Source organism: Lytechinus variegatus, chromosome 13, assembly GCF_018143015.1.
Source record: "Lytechinus variegatus isolate NC3 chromosome 13, Lvar_3.0, whole genome shotgun sequence".
In the NCBI taxonomy this organism is placed as follows: domain Eukaryota; kingdom Metazoa; phylum Echinodermata; class Echinoidea; order Temnopleuroida; family Toxopneustidae; genus Lytechinus; species Lytechinus variegatus.
This window is the reverse complement of record NC_054752.1, coordinates 33,473,926-33,492,140: the sequence shown is the minus strand read 5'-3', so window position 1 is coordinate 33,492,140 and position 18,215 is coordinate 33,473,926. Positions and strand designations below refer to the sequence as shown.

Below are 18,215 nucleotides of genomic sequence, written 5' to 3'. Positions count from 1 at the left end.
TAAGATAAGATTTTCAAAGATAACTATAAGAATTAAGAAGCAACATATAGCTATGTCTTCAAGTGAATCCAGCAGTGCGGTTTCGTGAAACAAGATCAGAGGAGGCTCAATCAAGAGAGCTGGACCAGCATGTTCAAAAGCCAGTATCCCCTTGCATTTGTAGATTTGGGAATTGAACAAGAAAATCAGATTTTGATGAATGTAATACGTAGTTCCGACGGTTATGATTTATTACATCATGATTGAAACCGTGGTCTAGATCATGGTGTGACTGCAGCGATTGCATCAGATCTTATGAGATCTTAAGGTCAGAAATGGCAATTGTTTTGATCATGGACCTATGAAAGCTGGACATTCATCACTGAGCTAATGAATTCACTAACATCTGACTGTTATGGACATGTGAATAACATTCTCTTAATATTTTATCTCCTGTTATACCATCATGGTCGCCGTCAATTAAACCATGAGTTACAGAAGCTTTCGATGATTAGACATTTAACATTAGACAAATTGTATGCGCAGAAGGTAATAAATTACCTAAATTCTCTAAAATCAATGTGCAGTTCTGGTTTACAAATATCTTAGTTCCGTGTTTTTTATTTGGAAAAATGTATGAATATTTCGAGATAGAGGCTGAAATGAAATTGATTGATTGTAATTTATAATCATATTTTAAAGATTTCCTCATGACATTCCAGAGAAACATGGTGGGTTTCTTGTAGTGGTTGTCCCTCTCTTGTTGTTAGTAAGGTCATTATGAGTATGCAGAAGTGTGCAAATCGATAATGATATTTTTGATATCACAAAAATCGTCTGCTTCTCACTTTGCTGTTCCAAAACTGAAAGGTATAATCTGTTACAGGACATCAGCCAACAAACACCAAAAAGAGGGAAAAGATTCCTTTGTAAAGATCAGATTCGCCTCGGTAGCCGCTATTGTCAAAACACCTGTATGTTCTCATTAATATGCACATAATCAGGATACGGCGACTATGATTGCATCAAAAGAATGCTCGCGTTAATCGTCCATTTCTTATAGGTCCATGTTTTGATGGACAGCTCAATAAGTTTTGCAATCGGCTACAAAAGGCCAATGGATTGCACAACAGTAGGAATGAGGTACAAAGATTTGACAGGAGTGTGTTTGTGAACTTTAAACTTTTTATGGAGTAGAAGAACCATTAATCAAGTACAGGAAAATTAGCGGTATGTTGGTTGGACCTAAAAAGTGAATTTCAGAATGGGATCTCATAATTTGATAGGAGTGACTTGGTATTGTTTGCTTTTCCTTGTTGTGTCTTACAATAGGCAACCTACACGAGGCATAAAACTGAAGATCAAGCTTATGAAAGATGGAAAGCTGGCAAAGAGCTCATGACAACGACCTTCAACCCAGACCTATTAGAGGTGAGGAATTACTTCCTGTTGATATATGTTAATAGCTTCCTCTTTTGATAACACAAATTTGAATATGTAGGACCATACAGCACCCGGGCAGATTCTTAACGAATTTGCTCTCAACCGATAACACACCATTGAACATGTGAGACTGTATTTCACTCTCTACATTGGAAGAAATATCCTGCTTATTTAATACAAGAACATGTTTAGGTCTCAATGCACCAATAATTGTTTCATGTCCTCACATCTCCCAAAACCAGATAATGTTCTTATAGTTAACGAGCTTGCTAGCAAACTACAGTGTATGTATATTATTCTTTCCAGTAGTGGCATATCTCGTGTATACGTGTGTGTTTGAGGGTGCTTTTCCCCAGGTGCTCCTTCTTTTTTTACAAGCTAATTTGGTAATTGGGCTCACAAGAATAAGCCTTTAAAGCAACAAGCAATTATTCTGTTAAACTTTTTGAGAGTTCATCGCATTTTAACTAATATTTCAGACTTTATTACTATCAGATGTCTTTCTTAATTGCTTATTGCCCATCACAGCCTGGGTTTAGAACACGGTCTCTTTGCTTCCTATATTTTGGTCTTTCTTACCTATTTTTTGGTTGATGCCAAATTTCCTGTTTTAATACAATGTGGTCGGATCTATCGGAATCTCATTTAGACCACAACGTCATGCTAACAATTTGAATACTTCCTTAGTCCTCCCACTATTTAATCACGAGCTAGTCTTCTATTTGTTTGCCTGGATACCAATAGAGTTATGCTCAGACAATGGAGTTTTGTTATTATTTTTTTTTTTTGGGGGGGAGGAAGATAACAATAAAAAAATGTGTAAGGGGAAAAAGGAGAGAGCAAGTATGGAGAAGATGAGAAAATGGTGGGGGGGGGGGGGGCGCTGCTGAGAAAGAATGCGTGATGGGGGATAAAGCTACTCTTCCTTTGGTTTTCCTGTTCTTTCCTTTTCCCTTTCAACATTCCTTCTTTAATAATAACTCTCAAACCCCCACAGCCCGCATTAAAAAAAGGAGATGGAAGAATGATACCTGTGGAGAAGGAATGTTTGAAGGGGGGAAACACTATATTCTCTCTTTTGTTTACACAGATTCAAAATAAAGTTGTGCTCAGACAGTGCAGTTTTGTTAGTTTTTTTTTTTGCTGTGGGGGGGGGGTTGGAAGAGAAGAAGAGAGAGAGAATGTTGAAAGGGGCGAGAATGAGTAATGAGAACATGAGGAGATGGGAGGAAAAAAGAACTTTTGAGAAAGAATGTTTAATAGGGGAAGAAGCTAGTCGTGCTCAGACAATGGAGTTCTTTGATGAGGTATTCAAGATACATGATATGATACAAAATTATTTGCTTTACTCATTGAAAAGTATCAGCGAAATATTCTGAAATGAAGTTCCCATAATCTGTGGACTACAAAGTACTGCATATCCCATAGGCTTTGCAAATGAGCAACCCGGTTCCGGTAGGAAATGGGTCGATTTCTTTATGAAACAAAACATTAGTGATACAGACACAGCAAGGAATACAAATGGTATGAATTTAATTGCAGAGAAATTGATACAAACACAGATAAATGTATATATGTTCTTGAAACTACCACCCCCCCCAAAAAAAAAAAATGAACAATAGAACAGAGTAAAAATTTACAGGTATGTACAGAACATTGACAGCTATTGATGTGATAACTATCAAATCCAATTAAGACATCCAAATAAATATTTCAAAGAGAGACAAATATAGGTCTTTCCTGAGATAAACAGGTCTGATTTTCTAAAGGCACAAAGTTCTATGAATGGGAATACTCAGCAAAAAATGAAGGACAGGAGTGGCATTAGATCGTTTTTATTATTTATTTTTCCAAAGTGCTGATGTAGAATTTGAAGGCAATGATTCACAATCACAGTGAATAGAATTTGCTTCTGTCTTGAACTTGCTTTAACAGTTCATGGTTATTTAACCAGAATTCAATATTTTGATTATTGTTGCCTATCCATCATCATTTCTGCACTTCATGCCACTCCTTCCAGTGGCTCACTTTATTCATCATCCATGCAGTATAGCTTCTGTATGAGCTGCCATATGGATTAATACATCAAGTATCAAGTATCATCTTTACCTTATTAAAATAGAATGATAAAAGTCGACTTTTCAAAAAGTTCACATGTTACAGAAGAATAAAGATCATATATTGCCCCAAACATTTCAATTTTCAGTAAAGATCAGATTCTCATCATAATTTATACTCAAATTTGCAATATTCTGTGAATTGTTTTATCAAAATCCATCAGTCTCAAGTCTGGTTTTCCACTTTGCAGTTGACCTCATTGAGGACAGCCCCCATTTAAATCCCTTAGTCCCCCTCAAAGGTATAAACTACCCAAAAATTGAGATCAATCTCCCAAAAGTGACAGCAATCAACTTGAAACAATTTAAACAACCACCAAATTTGGTATGAGCCATACATATTCCATTAATTCATAAGTAATGGCTACAGGAGGTGATCTAATGTATTAAAACTTTTAAGGATAAAAATGATAATAATACCAGCCAATTTTTGTAGCCCTTTTCCCAGAATGGCTCAAGCACTTTACAGCATATTATTACCCGGCCATTGGATTCATTTCAATCCCACACGAAAGTGCACAATTTCCACTCCCTGGGGAGCACTCCTTGCATTCATCGCAGCCTCATTATAGCGCTGGCAAAATCAGAATATCTTTTCAATCCTACCGGGTTCCCATTTAGCACCTTTTTAGCACCCATTTAGCACCATTTTAGCAAAAAAAATAAAGTAATATTTTATCTAAAAAAGGCCTATGTCTTCAAGAGAGGATGTCACATTTCAAAATAGTGTAGACACAGATCTACAACCTATACATTATGTATGTTGGTAAAATGAATACACAATTATGTGCCATCACTCCCCCCCCCCACCCCACCACAACCACCACCAACCAGACTTGCACTTGCCTACCCCTCCTCTTTAGAACAGTCTCTGTGAATACCAAACTAACATTTCTGTACACTTTTCCATTAATTTTAACTTTTCAAAACCTTTTTGATGAGCCTTTCATCCCTCTCTTCCCTCTGACCTCTGACATGCATTTATGTCAGCTAGCTGTTTGATTAAAATATGCTGAGTTGGTACCTATGTTTGGCTAAATAAATGATGAATCCTGATGTCATGTTTATCCTGAAATACAGTGAATTTATCGGGATGTTTGATTCCCATTGCTCTTAGGAAGTGCTGTCAGAAAGAGGCAATGAATCATCACAGCCCAGTCACATATAGCTTAGCAATGATCATTATGCTAATTTCTATGAATGGTTGCATTGATAATTGTGCATGATCAGTTGTCAAAATCAGCCATTCCATTCCATTCCTTGTTTTTATCTGGCAATAAGTCATGATTGACTATTTTTGCCACTCACTGTATAAAAAGTGGGGTAACAATTATATTCATTAATATTATTTTTCCCCCCTTTTTTTCAATCATTTCTTGTACATGTATATTCATATTCATTCTTTTTTTTCTATGAAAAAAACCCACAATCCCACAATCAGTTAATTAGCTTTATGTCAAGGCCCCAGTAATTTTTTTTTTAGCAAAGCTAAGACAAAAACATTGTTCTTTAAGAACAATATATTACACTGTGATTGATTGTAGCAAATTCATTCAGTAACTTTGTCTCAAGTTCAAGCACAAGGTCATTACATAAACCTTTAAAATGAATGTCTTCGTCACAATAAGCATGGTGCTCTAACCCATTGTAGATATTTCGCTACAAAGTCACCCGAAAACATTTTGGACTTATTTTGAGAACAGCCCGGCTAAACCACGAGTCTGCCCCTTATATTGCTTGGCTTTGCCATCAGTCCAAAATTTTGCCAGATACCATCATGTCTTTAATACGAGGGCATACCATACACAGAGAAGGACCAGCATCATGCTCTTAATACCAAGTGCACCAATTTTGGGTGTGAGCTTGCAATTCCAATCTTGGTCTAATTTTTTTTTCTTTTGGAAACATGATGTTGACTGAAGCTTGTTTCAATGGATCAACCTCAAAGTGCACTAGAGGAATCACCTTGCTCTGGTAAAGACTCACTCCACCCACCTCTAGATGTGACTTTTGTTCAAAACATCTCTTTAATCTTGTGATGTATAAATTATAGTCATCACAAAATCTCATCAGACCAGAGGTCATTTTTAGGTTTTTTAAAAGTTATTTCATGCCCTCACAAAAGTTCACCCCCTTTCCTGATTTGCTTCCATTCAAGAGTAATGATATGCCAGTTAACCATTATTTTAAATAATCTTGAACTTCCTGTGTGTATACAATGTGGTTCATGGTAAAGTTGAAGTAGTTAATCAACATTTACAAAACAGGGAAATGCCAGATTGATATTCTCACTGTAATGACAATTTGGCTGACACCCAAGGCTCTATAAATACTCTGTCTGTCACGTTGGCACAACAGGCAAATCCACCTAATAGGAATATTTACACATTTTTCCTTTTGTGATTTTGCCTCCCAATTATGCTTTTCACATTGCATTTCCTTAACCCCATACTATCCTTAACCTCGGACTATCCTTAACCCCATAAATCTTTTTTTGGATTCACACTGTCTTTCTTAACCCCATACTATCTGCTTAGCCGGGGTTAACGCCTCGACCCCGGACTGTCCCACAGCTCATGAATATTGATGATTTTACCAAACAGAGCGTGATTAACGTGCAATTTTGACTTCTGTGATTGGCTATTGCTTAGCCCCACTTTTCCTTAGCCCGGTTTCGTTTCACACTGCATCTCTTAGCACTGCAATTGTGGTGTTAGCACCACAATAAGCCGGCCAATCCTGCTTTTTGCAGGGCCAGAAGTACCGTACTATTTACCGTGCTAGCCCACTTTGCTAAAACGTAGTGTGAAAACGAGGTGGGCTAAACTTGACCTCGGGAAAATTGGTGGGGCTAAGGCCCCCACTTAGCCCCAACGATTTCCAGGGGTTAAGGAAAAAAAGTACAGTTTGAAAAGCATATTAGTTCACTATCAACTTATTTCACAATGTAATCTTTATGGGTTGATACAGGAGTTTCATAATATTCACAGACGATATTTCTATGGTTTTGGACAAGAAAGTTATGCATGTATTTTGCCTGATCAACTTTACCATAAATGTATTGATTCTGCAAGACAGTGGCTGGCACAAACATTTAAATGAAAGAATTTTAACTTTGAGTCTGACATTCATGAATAATAACTGCATAGCAGTCATATTTGTCCTTAAATATTTTCTTTGAGGTGAGTGAGGATGTGTTTATCTCTACTTCTCATTAGGGTCAGGGAGGTGTTTCCTTAATCTGTTCTTAAGTTAAGAGCGACTTGAAGATCGACTGAATATCCTTACCACAAAAAAGGATTACCAGTCATTCTTAAAGCCACTCATAACTTGCGAACTGCTTTTAATATGAAACACCCACCAGCAGTGAAAGAAATGCTGAGTGTGCTTCCAGCAGAAAGACTTGCCTCATACCTTCGTTATTGTTCCGAACCCTAAGTGTTTTGAGAAAATTTAGAAAGAACCATTGCCGCAAGGTCTCCATTACATACTGTCTCTCCAGTTCTCCAATACACAAGACTGTTTCAAGGTCTACTGTTCTTCGGATTGCCTTGTCATCAATCCTCTCGCACCAACCATCCTGAGAATGTAGTCATTTTTGCCAATCCTCCATACACTTCATTGTTGCTATGCAGTTGTAACCACACCCGGTCACCCCGCCTAAGATGCAGTAGGAGACTGTTACTGATCCCATCGTAATAATCATACCCTGCATCCTCATAAATTGCCGTAACCATTTCCCCATTTTTCATCAGTTTAATATAAAGATTCCTCGAGTTTGACCATTTGTTGGCATGCATGACAAAGTAGTAGGTTCCGTTGATCTGGCAAGTGAAGACGCTCCTTTCCGTATCGAAATCGTTTCCTATGTTCACGAATTCGTGGTTGAACTCGAGGATCCGATCGTCGTGGGTGGATGCGGTGATGACATTGGTGCTACCGAAGGAGAAAGCAGACCACCTCCGCAGGTTGTGGGAGTTACGACCGCTGTCGCCGGGTTCCCCTTTCGGGCCCCTTGGTCCAGCGTGCCCTCTTGGGCCTCTGGGACCCTGTGCCTGTGAGTTGACCGCACCGTGGGGCTTCCCGGGGGCTCCGGGTATACCAGGATCTCCTGCCTGTCCTCTCTTTCCTGGTAGTCCTATTGGTCCTTGGTCTCCCTTGCTCCCTTTGGTCCCGTCCATGCCTCTTGGTCCCGCATCTCCCTTCGGACCCTGGACCCCCGGAGGACCGTTGTTGCCATTGTTCCCATGGTTACCTGAAGGAATAGAGATAAATGATTGTACCATCGGTCATTCAGTTAAGATGCATTCAGTCATTGATTGACAATTTCAGTACAGACTTGTAAATCACTTCTAAATAGTTGGTTATGATTATGAATAATTAAATGTAGTGCTACATGATGTAAAAACCAGACTAGGTTACCTGAAGGAATGTAAATGTACAGTGTAAATGGTTGCATCCACTCATTCATTAACATTTTCTGTACAGACTTGTAAAATCTATTTTTTTTAGTTGGTTGTGATTACAAAGATAGTGAGTGGAATCTGTGGACCAAACCAGTCTTAGATGGGAAGCTGGCAAATACCGAGCACATTATCCAATCAGGGGCCCATTGCATAATACTTCTGCCATAAAAAACTCTAGCTTAATAAGCGTGTAATATGCGTGCAGAGTAATAGTTAAGCGATCTTTTAGCGAGCAGAGACTGTTTGGTAGTATGCACTCGCTTATTAAGCGAGCGCCCTACTAGTCGCATGCTAGTTACTAGCAAGCGGCACGCTTAAATTTCTGTAGGGGATTCCTCTGTTTAATTTTGTTTGGAGCATGAATCAAATTTAAGCCTATATGTGTATATAATCACAAATAATTCCAGAAAATGATTAGATGTACCCGTTACACCCTTTCCCCTAAAAGACAGATATAAGAATAAAGAAAGATATATAGAAAATAAAAAAGATGAAAAATTAGTACATCATAAGAAAATAATGAAAATTGTTTACATGCAGGGCAGTTCTTTCAGACAGCTGTAGCAACAGTTTCAAAATCCATGCAAACTCTTTGTTTTCATTGTTCTATCAATGCACAGGAGGACCAAAACTTAAAGACTTGGATTCAAACCATTCCAGGTCCTTTTCTTTGGGGTTTTCAAAACATGAAGAAAATATATGAAAGTTCTAGATTCAGTCATGTCTGCGGGCATTATCAAAATAGGAGCATGTTCCTTCCGTAGGGCGTCCAATGCTACCTGAAAACATAAGCCGGTGATGACAAGTGAGTCATCTCATGAGGGGTATTCTAAGAACTCTCCTCCTGGCATCGCCCATCCCCGGAGGTTCGGAATAAAATATTTCCTATTCAACTCACCACTTTCCCTCTCCTCCTCCTCCTTCTCTCTCTTCCAACTTTTCCCCATCCTCCCCTCCCCTTTAGACACCATTCTCATTGTACTTTCTGAAACTAGTTACTGGAAATCGGTTCAGGGAACCCGTTTTGAAGATTGCTTTGCTAGCATTCCCATTAGATCAGCCAAAAGTGGTTTCCGAAACCATACGTAAAGCGACCTTGTTGCTATGGGAATGCTCTTTGTGGGGGTGACGTGTTTTGCACGAAATTCAAAACAGCAGTGTAAACATTCTACATATAGTGTGTGAAGTAGCGCTCTCAAACTGTGTAAAGATCTCTTCCCGAAGAATGGACTCCTCATGTTAAAACCAGGTTAACGATGCAAAGCGATCTTGAAAACTACATCGCAACGTGGTTTTCCTAATTGGTTTGGAAGGTAGCTACGAAGACTGCTTCCACCGTTCTCATTACATGTTAAACTTTGCACTAAACTAGCTTCCAGTAAACTAGTTTTAGGGAGGTAATGAGAACAACTTTCCGATCATCTACCCCTCCTCGTCCCTCCTTGCCTTCCTTCTACCATTTCCATCTTCTCCTTCCTCTTCTCTTCACACTCATGTCTCCTTCATCCATTCATAGACTGCAGACACTTGGCCCCAACTGGCAAGTTGGGCTTCAGACAAGTCTTAAATGAAATTTGATCTTGCTTTACATTCTAAGAATCTATGGTTCACTGTAGGCCTATATAATTTTAGTAACCGCTCAGGCGAAGAAATCAAAAATTTAAATTGGAAATAATAATAAGGAGGGCCTATTGCAAAATACATGTATCTACCATTCATTTTGCCAGTCTCCAAGTTCCAAGCTAAGAACTAATAATTGATCGATTTTCCTTCCATATTCCCTTCCTACCCCCTCCCCTTCCTTTCCTTCTCTCCCTTCTTATGTTTATAACCTTCACCCATTCATTATCCCCTTTCAAATCTTCGTCCTTTGAAGTTCATTGTCTCCAAGGAAACAAGTAGTATTCATGGTTGTAGCACATCATCTTTCATCACTACCAGCTCTCAAGGGGAGTTTTACCATAGACAAAGAACAAAACAAGGAGGAGTCTGGATTAGTAACCTGAATGTTTTCAATTACTAGTGTACTTGAAAAGCGATCCCCCTCTAATTGACCGCAAGGTGTTGTGATTTTTAAACCCGACATTGCCTCTTTTGTTCATACTAGTTTAATTCAAACCAGAACCCCATTTCACAAAACCTTCAGGACAACCTGTAGTAGTGGTATATCTATGAGGCTGTTCTCACTACGTTCCTAAAACTACTTTACTGGAAACCGATTCAGGAAACCACTTTGGAAGATCGCTTTGCTAGCATTCTCACTTGATCACACAAAAGTGGTTTTCAAAATCACTTCACGTAAAGCGCTCTTGTTGCGTTGGAAACGCTCTCAGTGGGGTGACACGTTTCGCGCGAAATTCGAAACCGCAGCATAGGCATTCTCCACCTGTCGTGTGGAGTAGCGCGCTCAAAATGTGCGAAGATCGCTTCCCGAAGAACGGTTGTGTCCTCACTTACGCTAAAACCAGTTTAACGAGGTAAAGCGATCTTGAAAACTACATCGTAAGGTGGTTTTCCAAACTGGTTTGGAAGATCGCTTCCAAGACCGCTTTGACCGATCTCACTACGCGTTAAACTAGTTTCCAGTAAACTAGTTTTAGGAACGTAGTGAGAACAGCTTTATGAATCAAAGGAGAATCCAACAAAGTTAAAGTGATGGAAAAAGTACAAAAATTAGAAGGGGGTAGGTGATTTTTTTTTTACAAAATTGATCGAATATTTAGAAAGTTTTATTGTGAATTTTAAGGGGTAGACTATGGTCAACTACTCTACTTTAAAACAAGTGACTCAATTGTGATATTTTTCTAAAGTTTTGTTTTTTGTTCATTCATGACATTTCTCTTTTATGTATACAAGTTTTATTTCGATCCTGAGGGAGTATAAAAAGGTGCTTGAAATTGAATGCCTTATAAATGAAAACATGAATGAGAGATCTATCCCTGCCTCTTATCACAACGTTCATTGTGAATTGCTAATTTTTAATCATTCTTAACTTTCTCCTTCCATGCAATCATCTTATTTATATTTTCAAGGTAGCATTTCTCTTTTAAGACTACTACCTTTTGGTGAAACAGGCCCCCTTTTTTGTGGAGCTGTTTAGAAACAGCACCCTCCTGTGAAAACAGCTTCATCCCAGCACCTTACATACCATTATACAGTTATAGCTACAGTAACAGCAGGGATCTGATGCCTGTATCTGTAGCTCTGAAGCATGATATGCAGATTTTTTTTTAAAAGAAACTAGAAAGCAAGGGAGCGAAGCAACTGAGCTTTCATTGGGGCCCTTTTACATTTTTCAAATGTGCATATCAAAGTTTTTTTGCATTTTTTTATTTCCAATTTGAGGATTGAAGAAGATTCATCCGCGTCTTATGAAGCTATGTCTCTCTACATCATGAATGTGTTTAATAATCCAGAACCTCCTAAGTTAGCAAACCGAGGCTGTTGAAGGACAGCATAGAATTCATATTACATCTTTTCATGAGGCTCATATAATTGGAATGTCATTCAACTTTTCACAGCTGTTCCACATTTTGTGGTTTTATGTAAATAACTCTGCGGCCTTAAAAAACATACCAGATTCTGTGAACAGAAAGGGTTTGAAATATTCTGCACAGTGTGCACACCACATTAAAGATAAATTCCAGTTTTGGTAACGATCTCAAAATAACTTTTTACAGAATCTAATGTAATGATCACCCAAGTGTCTGTTTGTATGAATAAAAAATATGTGCCAAAGGATTCTGGGAGAAATTGTGTAATTTGCTGAGAAATAAGCAAAATAAGCACGGATTCGGTCACTTTCGTCGGGTCTTTATTCCAGCAATAATAATACACTGTCCCGCGTGTGCCTATCTAGGTTGGTGATCTTCAGTGTGAACATTTTTTCAGCGTAGATTTCAAGATTTCACAAAGTTCTGTTTACGTAACTGTAACGGGTCTAGATCCTCAATGATATTCTGACAATTAAGCCTGGTTTTACAGACTTTCTCATGAAATCATCGTTTACTGCAACTACTGGCATTTCTCTTTAAGTTTTGTTCTATGGCTTCATTGTGTTCATATGAAACCAAAATACAAATTGAAGTGTGGTGAAACAGGGTTCCCAGCCCATCAGTGAAAATTATTTTACTTTTTTCCAGTCAGGGAAAAATCAGTGATTTCGATAAAAATACCTTGAATCAAGGGAAAATGCCTCGAACGGAGGGGAAAAAAATTGGGGAATTTTGATCGGCCTCAAAGTCGAAAGCCCGGTAATCAGTCAAACTCTTATATTTTGTTACATATCAAAACATCATCCATCGAATGACTGGTTATGGTGTTTTTTGTGTTTTTACAAGTAATTCACTGCAACAACTTAGAAAACATGCGCAACTGGCACTGGGTTTAAATGATTATCAGGGAGTTTTTAAACTTCATTGGGGAAAAATCAGGGAATTTTGTTTTCTTGAAAAGCTGGGAACCCTGATTTGAAGTGTGGTGACAATTCAATGCCTGACTGTTTATTATACAGTGGAACACGTCTGTGTACACCAAAGGGAGACCAAGATGTTGTCTTTATGGACAAGTTACTATTATCAAGGAGTTACCAGCACAACTCCTTGCTATTTATATACATAAACACTAATATTGGGGGTGAGAGGTTATAACTCTGCAACGTTTGAGGATTGCGCCTCATCGTGAATGACTATTTACTTACAACTCTTGTGTTACATTGGAGACCAAATTTGCGATGCCTGAATATGAAGTTACAAAATTGTGGAGAAACCATTTACAGTTAGTTTTTTTTCTGGGAAGCACTGAAGGCCAATTGGCTATTTGTTTTCAATCAAACGTATGTTGTTGACAGTGTACCAATTGAAGCACTCACCATTTATCTCCTGAAGTCATAAATTTTGATTTCATCTAAACATATCCATGATTTATTCTGAACATGATCAGTTCTTGCATGGTCCAACATATCACTAAATAGATTTGATTTATTTTGTCCATCACCAATAGGGAAATGTTATTTATGAACTTATTTATGAACTTATGAAAAAAAACCTTTCTCAAGATCAGCTAATACATGTCAACATCTTGTGTGGCAAAGTTCATTGGGGAGACATGTTATTGAAATTAATTTTCATTGCTACATTCAATCCTTCTCTTGTATTTCCTTTGTCTTGAAGCCCTTTCTACCTTGACCATGTAGGCTTAAATCTCTAATGTGAAGGGCATGATTGTAGAGATGAGTTCAAATCCATTGCAATTCTATGTAATAGATAAGGCTCTCAGTCCCGTCTAACAAAGAGTTATAATTGATCCAATCAACCATGACTATGGAAAGCCAACAACATCAACATCTAAAATACAAGTTTGTCCAAAATAGTTTCTAGATATGATGTATTCATACATTCATAGTATTCTTGAAAATTCAGTGTGCTTCTCTCTTTGTTTTCAAAGGACACTGCAAATTTTATTGATTGACTTCCATATACTGGAGGTTGATTGGATCAATCGTAACTCTTTGTAAGATGGGTCCTTGAACTCTTATTCCAAAGTGAAAATCTAGAACATTTTAAGATTTCTCACATGATTTTGAATTTACTTTACCCAATGAAAATTACTGTAATTTACCTGTTGCCTTCAGACTCAGAGTGACTAGTGGCAGCGGAATCTTCAAGGAATTGTTCATGAAGGTTGCACAGTGATTTCTTCTGGCAAATTCTAAAAGCTACTGGAAATCCCTGAATCTGACTGGCTGAGAGAAAAAAAATTACTGACAAAACTCTCCATGAAATGCTCCTCCAGCCAGACAAAGGTTTTTTGGGGGGGGGGGCTGTAGTGTGTTATCAATCAACCCTTCAAATCTTTGACACCGTTCTCACTACATTCCTAAAACTAGTTTAATGCGTTGTGAGAATGGTCGAAGCAGCCTTGAAAGCGATCTTCCAAACCAGTTCGGAAAACCACCTCGCGATGTAGTTTTCAAGATCGCCTCGCCTCGCTAAACTGGTGTGAGCACAAGTGAGGACACAACCATTCTCTGTGAAGCGATCTTTGCACATTTTGAGCGCACTACTCCATACGGCAGGTGTAGAATGCCTACGCTGCGGTTTCGAATTTCGCGCAAAACGTTCTACCCCACTGAGAGCATTTCCATAGCAACAAGATCGCTTTACCTGAAGTGATTTTGAGAACCACTTTTGTGTAATAAAGTAGGAAAGCTAGCAAAGCGATCTTCCAAACTGGTTTCCTAAACAGGTTTCCAGTAAACTCATTTTAGAACGATGTCTTTGTCAATTGCGCACATTCTGGTGCCTCCAACAATGAAACTTAACTACAAAAGCCTTGCCTGAGGATGTCTTACCTGGTAATCCAGCGGGTCCTTGCACCCCAGGGTAACCCGGGTTCCCTTGTTGACCTGGTAGCCCCCTCTCGCAGCATTCTCTACAGGTCCCATGCTCCTCCTGCCCTGGGAGGGGGCGCTTTGTAGGACCAAGACCTTCCCCATGGGTTAGTCCAAGTATTACCAGACCCAGAGAGATGAGCAGAGACTGCAGAGACAGCAATCCATGCTCCATTATACCTAAATAATAATAGAGGGAAACAATTGTAAAATGATTTGTTTACAAATTTTCGGCATTACTCCTATTTGTTTTAAGATCAGTATGCTCGATCTGTAATGAAAATCATAAGTCAGAATAAATTGGAACCAGTGGGATTCGAACCTGCCATCTACTGCTTTCCGGGCAGCGACTTAACCACCAGGCTATTCTGGTTCACAGCTAAGCCATGATGAACTGGAATTCAAATACCCTTGGTAAAGTGACAATGTAGTAGATATATTTACTGGTATATTGTATTGCCTTGACAGTTCTGTGTCATTTGCTCCGGTGGCGACAATTGCGCTGATGGAAAGTCTTTAAACTAATGCCACAGACTACCATTTAATAGTCCTAACCTCCCCACAATCGTATTCCTAATGTGATGTTTTTCTAAGAAATAGATACATGAGTGATTGTCAGGAGAAAATTTTTGGTTATTCTTATGAAGACATGGGAAACTTTTTACCCCTTTCCAATGAAACAAGCAGAAAAGAATTATGAAAGGCAGTGAAAGGTGGCTCAGTGTGAAAGGCACAGGTGAAATATTCCCTTTTGGGCTTCAGCAGGTAATTCTCCACCTCCTGAAAAGAGGCTCCTTTCTATTAAACCAGTCTGGGGGATAAAATTCACCTGTCCGTCAATTGAAGCGATCAATTTTCTATAAAAAAAATAATAAAAAAACCCCTACTTTCATCAAACTAAACACCCGCCAGACTGTATGTGCTAAACTTGTCAAAGTTGTCACAACTTGATTGTTGTGATGAAGCATGACCAGTTGACCTTGAGAAGTGTTGTCCAATTTCCAAGTCATCCATGGGCCATCTATCAACTTCCTTTCCCATTCAAGGGTTCTCTGGCTGTGTTCAAGTGAAGTTTTTTGGATGGTCATAAAAGCAATCATATTTCAAAATGCAAACACAGACCCCCATTGCAGCATTGAAAGAAACTTATAACCCTTTCATAAACCCAATTATGCGGCTAATAGCAGCATAATTTGGTCGTAAAATCGGAGGAGGACCAGAGTTATCCGCATTATTTTGATGCTGCAATTATTCGCATAATAGCGGCATCGGGACCAGATTTTGACTTTATGAACGCATTTCCAAATAATGCGGATAATTGCCATGGTGCGGTCACAAGTCATCCTTTTCCAACACAACCGCATCGGAGGGGGCGTGTGCAGTTGTCATGACGATTATCCGCCTTTTTGTCTCACCTGCATAGCAGAGTGAGACTATAGGCGCTGCTTTTCCGGTGGCGTCAACATCAAATCTTAACCTGAGGTTAAGTTTTTGAAATGACATCATAACTTAGAAAGTATATGGACCTAGTTCATGAAACTTGGCCATAAGGTTAATCAAGTATTACTGAACATCCTATTAGAGTTTCATGTCACATGACCAAGGTCAAAGGTCATTTAGGGTCAATGAACTTAGACCATGTTTGGGGAATCAACATCAAAATCTTAACCCGAGGTTAAGTTTTTGAAATGTCATCATAACTTAGAAAATATATGGACCTAGTTCATTAAACTTGGACATAAGGTTAATCAAGTATCACCAAACATCCTGCATGAGTTTCATGTCACATGACCAAGGTCAAAGGTCATTTAGGGTCAATGAACTTTGGCCTATTTGGGGGTATCTGTTGAATTACAATCAAAACTTAAAAAGTTTTTGGATCTGATTCATGAAACTTGGACATAATAGTAATCAAGTATCACTGAACATCCTGTGCAAGTTTTAGGTCACATGATCAAGATCAAAGGTCATTTAGGGTCAATGAACTTTGGCCGAATTGGGGGTATTTGTTGAATTACCATCACTATAACTTTAAAAGTATGTTGGTCTAGTTCATAAAACTTGGACATTAGAGTAATCAAGTATCACTGAACATCCTGTGCGCATTTTAGGTCACATGACCAAGATCAAAGGTCAATGAACTTTGGCCATAATGGGGTATCTGTTGAATTACCATCATAACTTCGCAAGTTTATTGATTTGACTTTTGAAACTTGGACATAAGAGTAATCAAGTATCATTGAATATCCTGTGCAAGTTTCAGGTCACATGATCAAGGTCAAAGGTCATGTGAGGTCAATGAACTTTGGCCACATTGGTTGTATTTGTTGAATTACCATCCTATCTCTGTGAAGTGTATTGGTCTAGTTCATAAAAGGTGGAAATAAGAGTAACCAAGTATCACTGAACATCTTGTGCGAGTTATAGTAGTTTTCAAAGTCAGCACTGCTGCTATGTTGAATCGCGTGATGCAGGTGAGACGGCCTGAGGCATTCCACTTGTTCAGGATGGGCGCTCGTAAAAATAGTGCAGATTATTTTCGGAGTTTGTGAACGCAATTTTTATTGAATTATCCGCATTACTCTTAGGCAGCTAATAGGATGGGTTTATGAAAGGGGTATAATATTCAATTGCAAATCAAGCTTAAGTCCGCAAATCAAGGGTAATTGGATAAAAGAAAATTGAGCTGCAGTTTAAAAAAATATTGTAGTTTATTTTTATTTAATCACCAGACTCACTCTCCATTGTGGAACTTACATGTTTGAGTCACTTGACATAATTTGAACCTTGATTTGATCCAATTGGAACATTTAAATTTGAGTTTGGAATATTATGTGAGTCTCTATGTAATATGCCCCATAAGAAAAGGTGTTATGTATTAGGGTTATGAACCAGTAGCTAAAATAGTTGCCTGCATTGAAACAAACATAAATCTCAAGAACACATCAATGAAGCATTGGAAAAAAAAATCATCTTATATTCAATTGCAAATTGAGCATTAGTCCCCAAATAAGGGGTAATTGGGCATTACAAGAAAATTAGGTTGCACAAAAGAAATTATAGTTGGTTTTATTTAAAAAATCTATGTTGCAAAAGGAATTATCCTTGATTGTGGACATTTGGGTGGTTTTACATTTGAACACGAGTTGGAATGAATTCAAACACTCAAATCTGACTTTGGAATTGAATATAAATTTTTCTTGCATATGTAGGTCTATGCCCTATAAGAAAAGGTATGTTTTGTAATGTTATTTTGCAGAATGAACCAGTATTTCAAATAATTGCTTGAATTTAATTTAAAAAATGGAGATCTCAATAATTTGTGATCTGCTTCTCGCTTGAAAATGAGTTGTTCACACTCCAGTTGATCACCAGTTCACGGGTCGAACCATCAAGATCTGTATTGAATATCTCTATAGGTTGTTTCAGATAGCTCCTAGAAGTTCGTCAGTTCCAGGTATTTTCTGATCGGGAAATTTACGCGATCAGAAAATACCAGGTGATATTGGTAATGTGAAAGCAAATTACGCGTAATATCCCTGAAAGAAAATACCCACTAAATAGTATGAACTTTCGTGGGGATTTTTCCAAGGTCACAGGTATTTTGGCAATGTGAAAGCAATTTACAGGAACTTTTAGCCCAGCTTGTAGTTAGGCACGGGCAAGGTGGGTGGCTGCTGAGCTAGTGGTTTTGAATCTCGCGCCTTGCCTGCTTATCAGACCATACTGCGCATGCTCCTAATTTCAGGAATTTATCCCGAAGAGCATGTTTCGGGGCGGTGTGAATGCAGGAATAATTTATGGGTATTTTTTAGCCCA

At 38.4% G+C, this 18,215-nt stretch overlaps 2 protein-coding genes across 3 annotated transcripts in view; one reads left to right on the top strand and one right to left on the bottom strand.

Moving 5' to 3' along the window:
* Positions 1–1,934, top strand: part of LOC121425905 (snRNA-activating protein complex subunit 1-like) — a 43,865-nt gene extending 41,931 nt beyond the window's left edge. Inside the window, exon 6 of one of the 2 annotated variants that reach the window (XM_041622012.1) lies at positions 1,312–1,934. In XM_041622012.1, the coding sequence (XP_041477946.1) occupies positions 1,312–1,458 (147 nt within the window). In that variant the 3' untranslated portion in view covers positions 1,459–1,934. The remainder of the gene's footprint in view (positions 1–1,311) is intronic. The other variant, XM_041622011.1, reaches the window with a different exon arrangement.
* A 4,345-nt stretch (positions 1,935–6,279) lies between these two features.
* Positions 6,280–14,606, bottom strand: LOC121425904 (collagen alpha-1(X) chain-like). The gene is made up of 2 exons (XM_041622009.1): positions 14,358–14,606; positions 6,280–7,794 (listed from the first exon to the last, which is right to left on the bottom strand). The coding sequence occupies exons 1-2, from the start codon at positions 14,569–14,571 to the stop codon at positions 7,097–7,099; spliced, it is 912 nt and encodes a 303-aa protein (XP_041477943.1). The 5' UTR covers positions 14,572–14,606; the 3' UTR covers positions 6,280–7,096.
* Between the last annotated feature and the right edge of the window lie 3,609 nt (positions 14,607–18,215).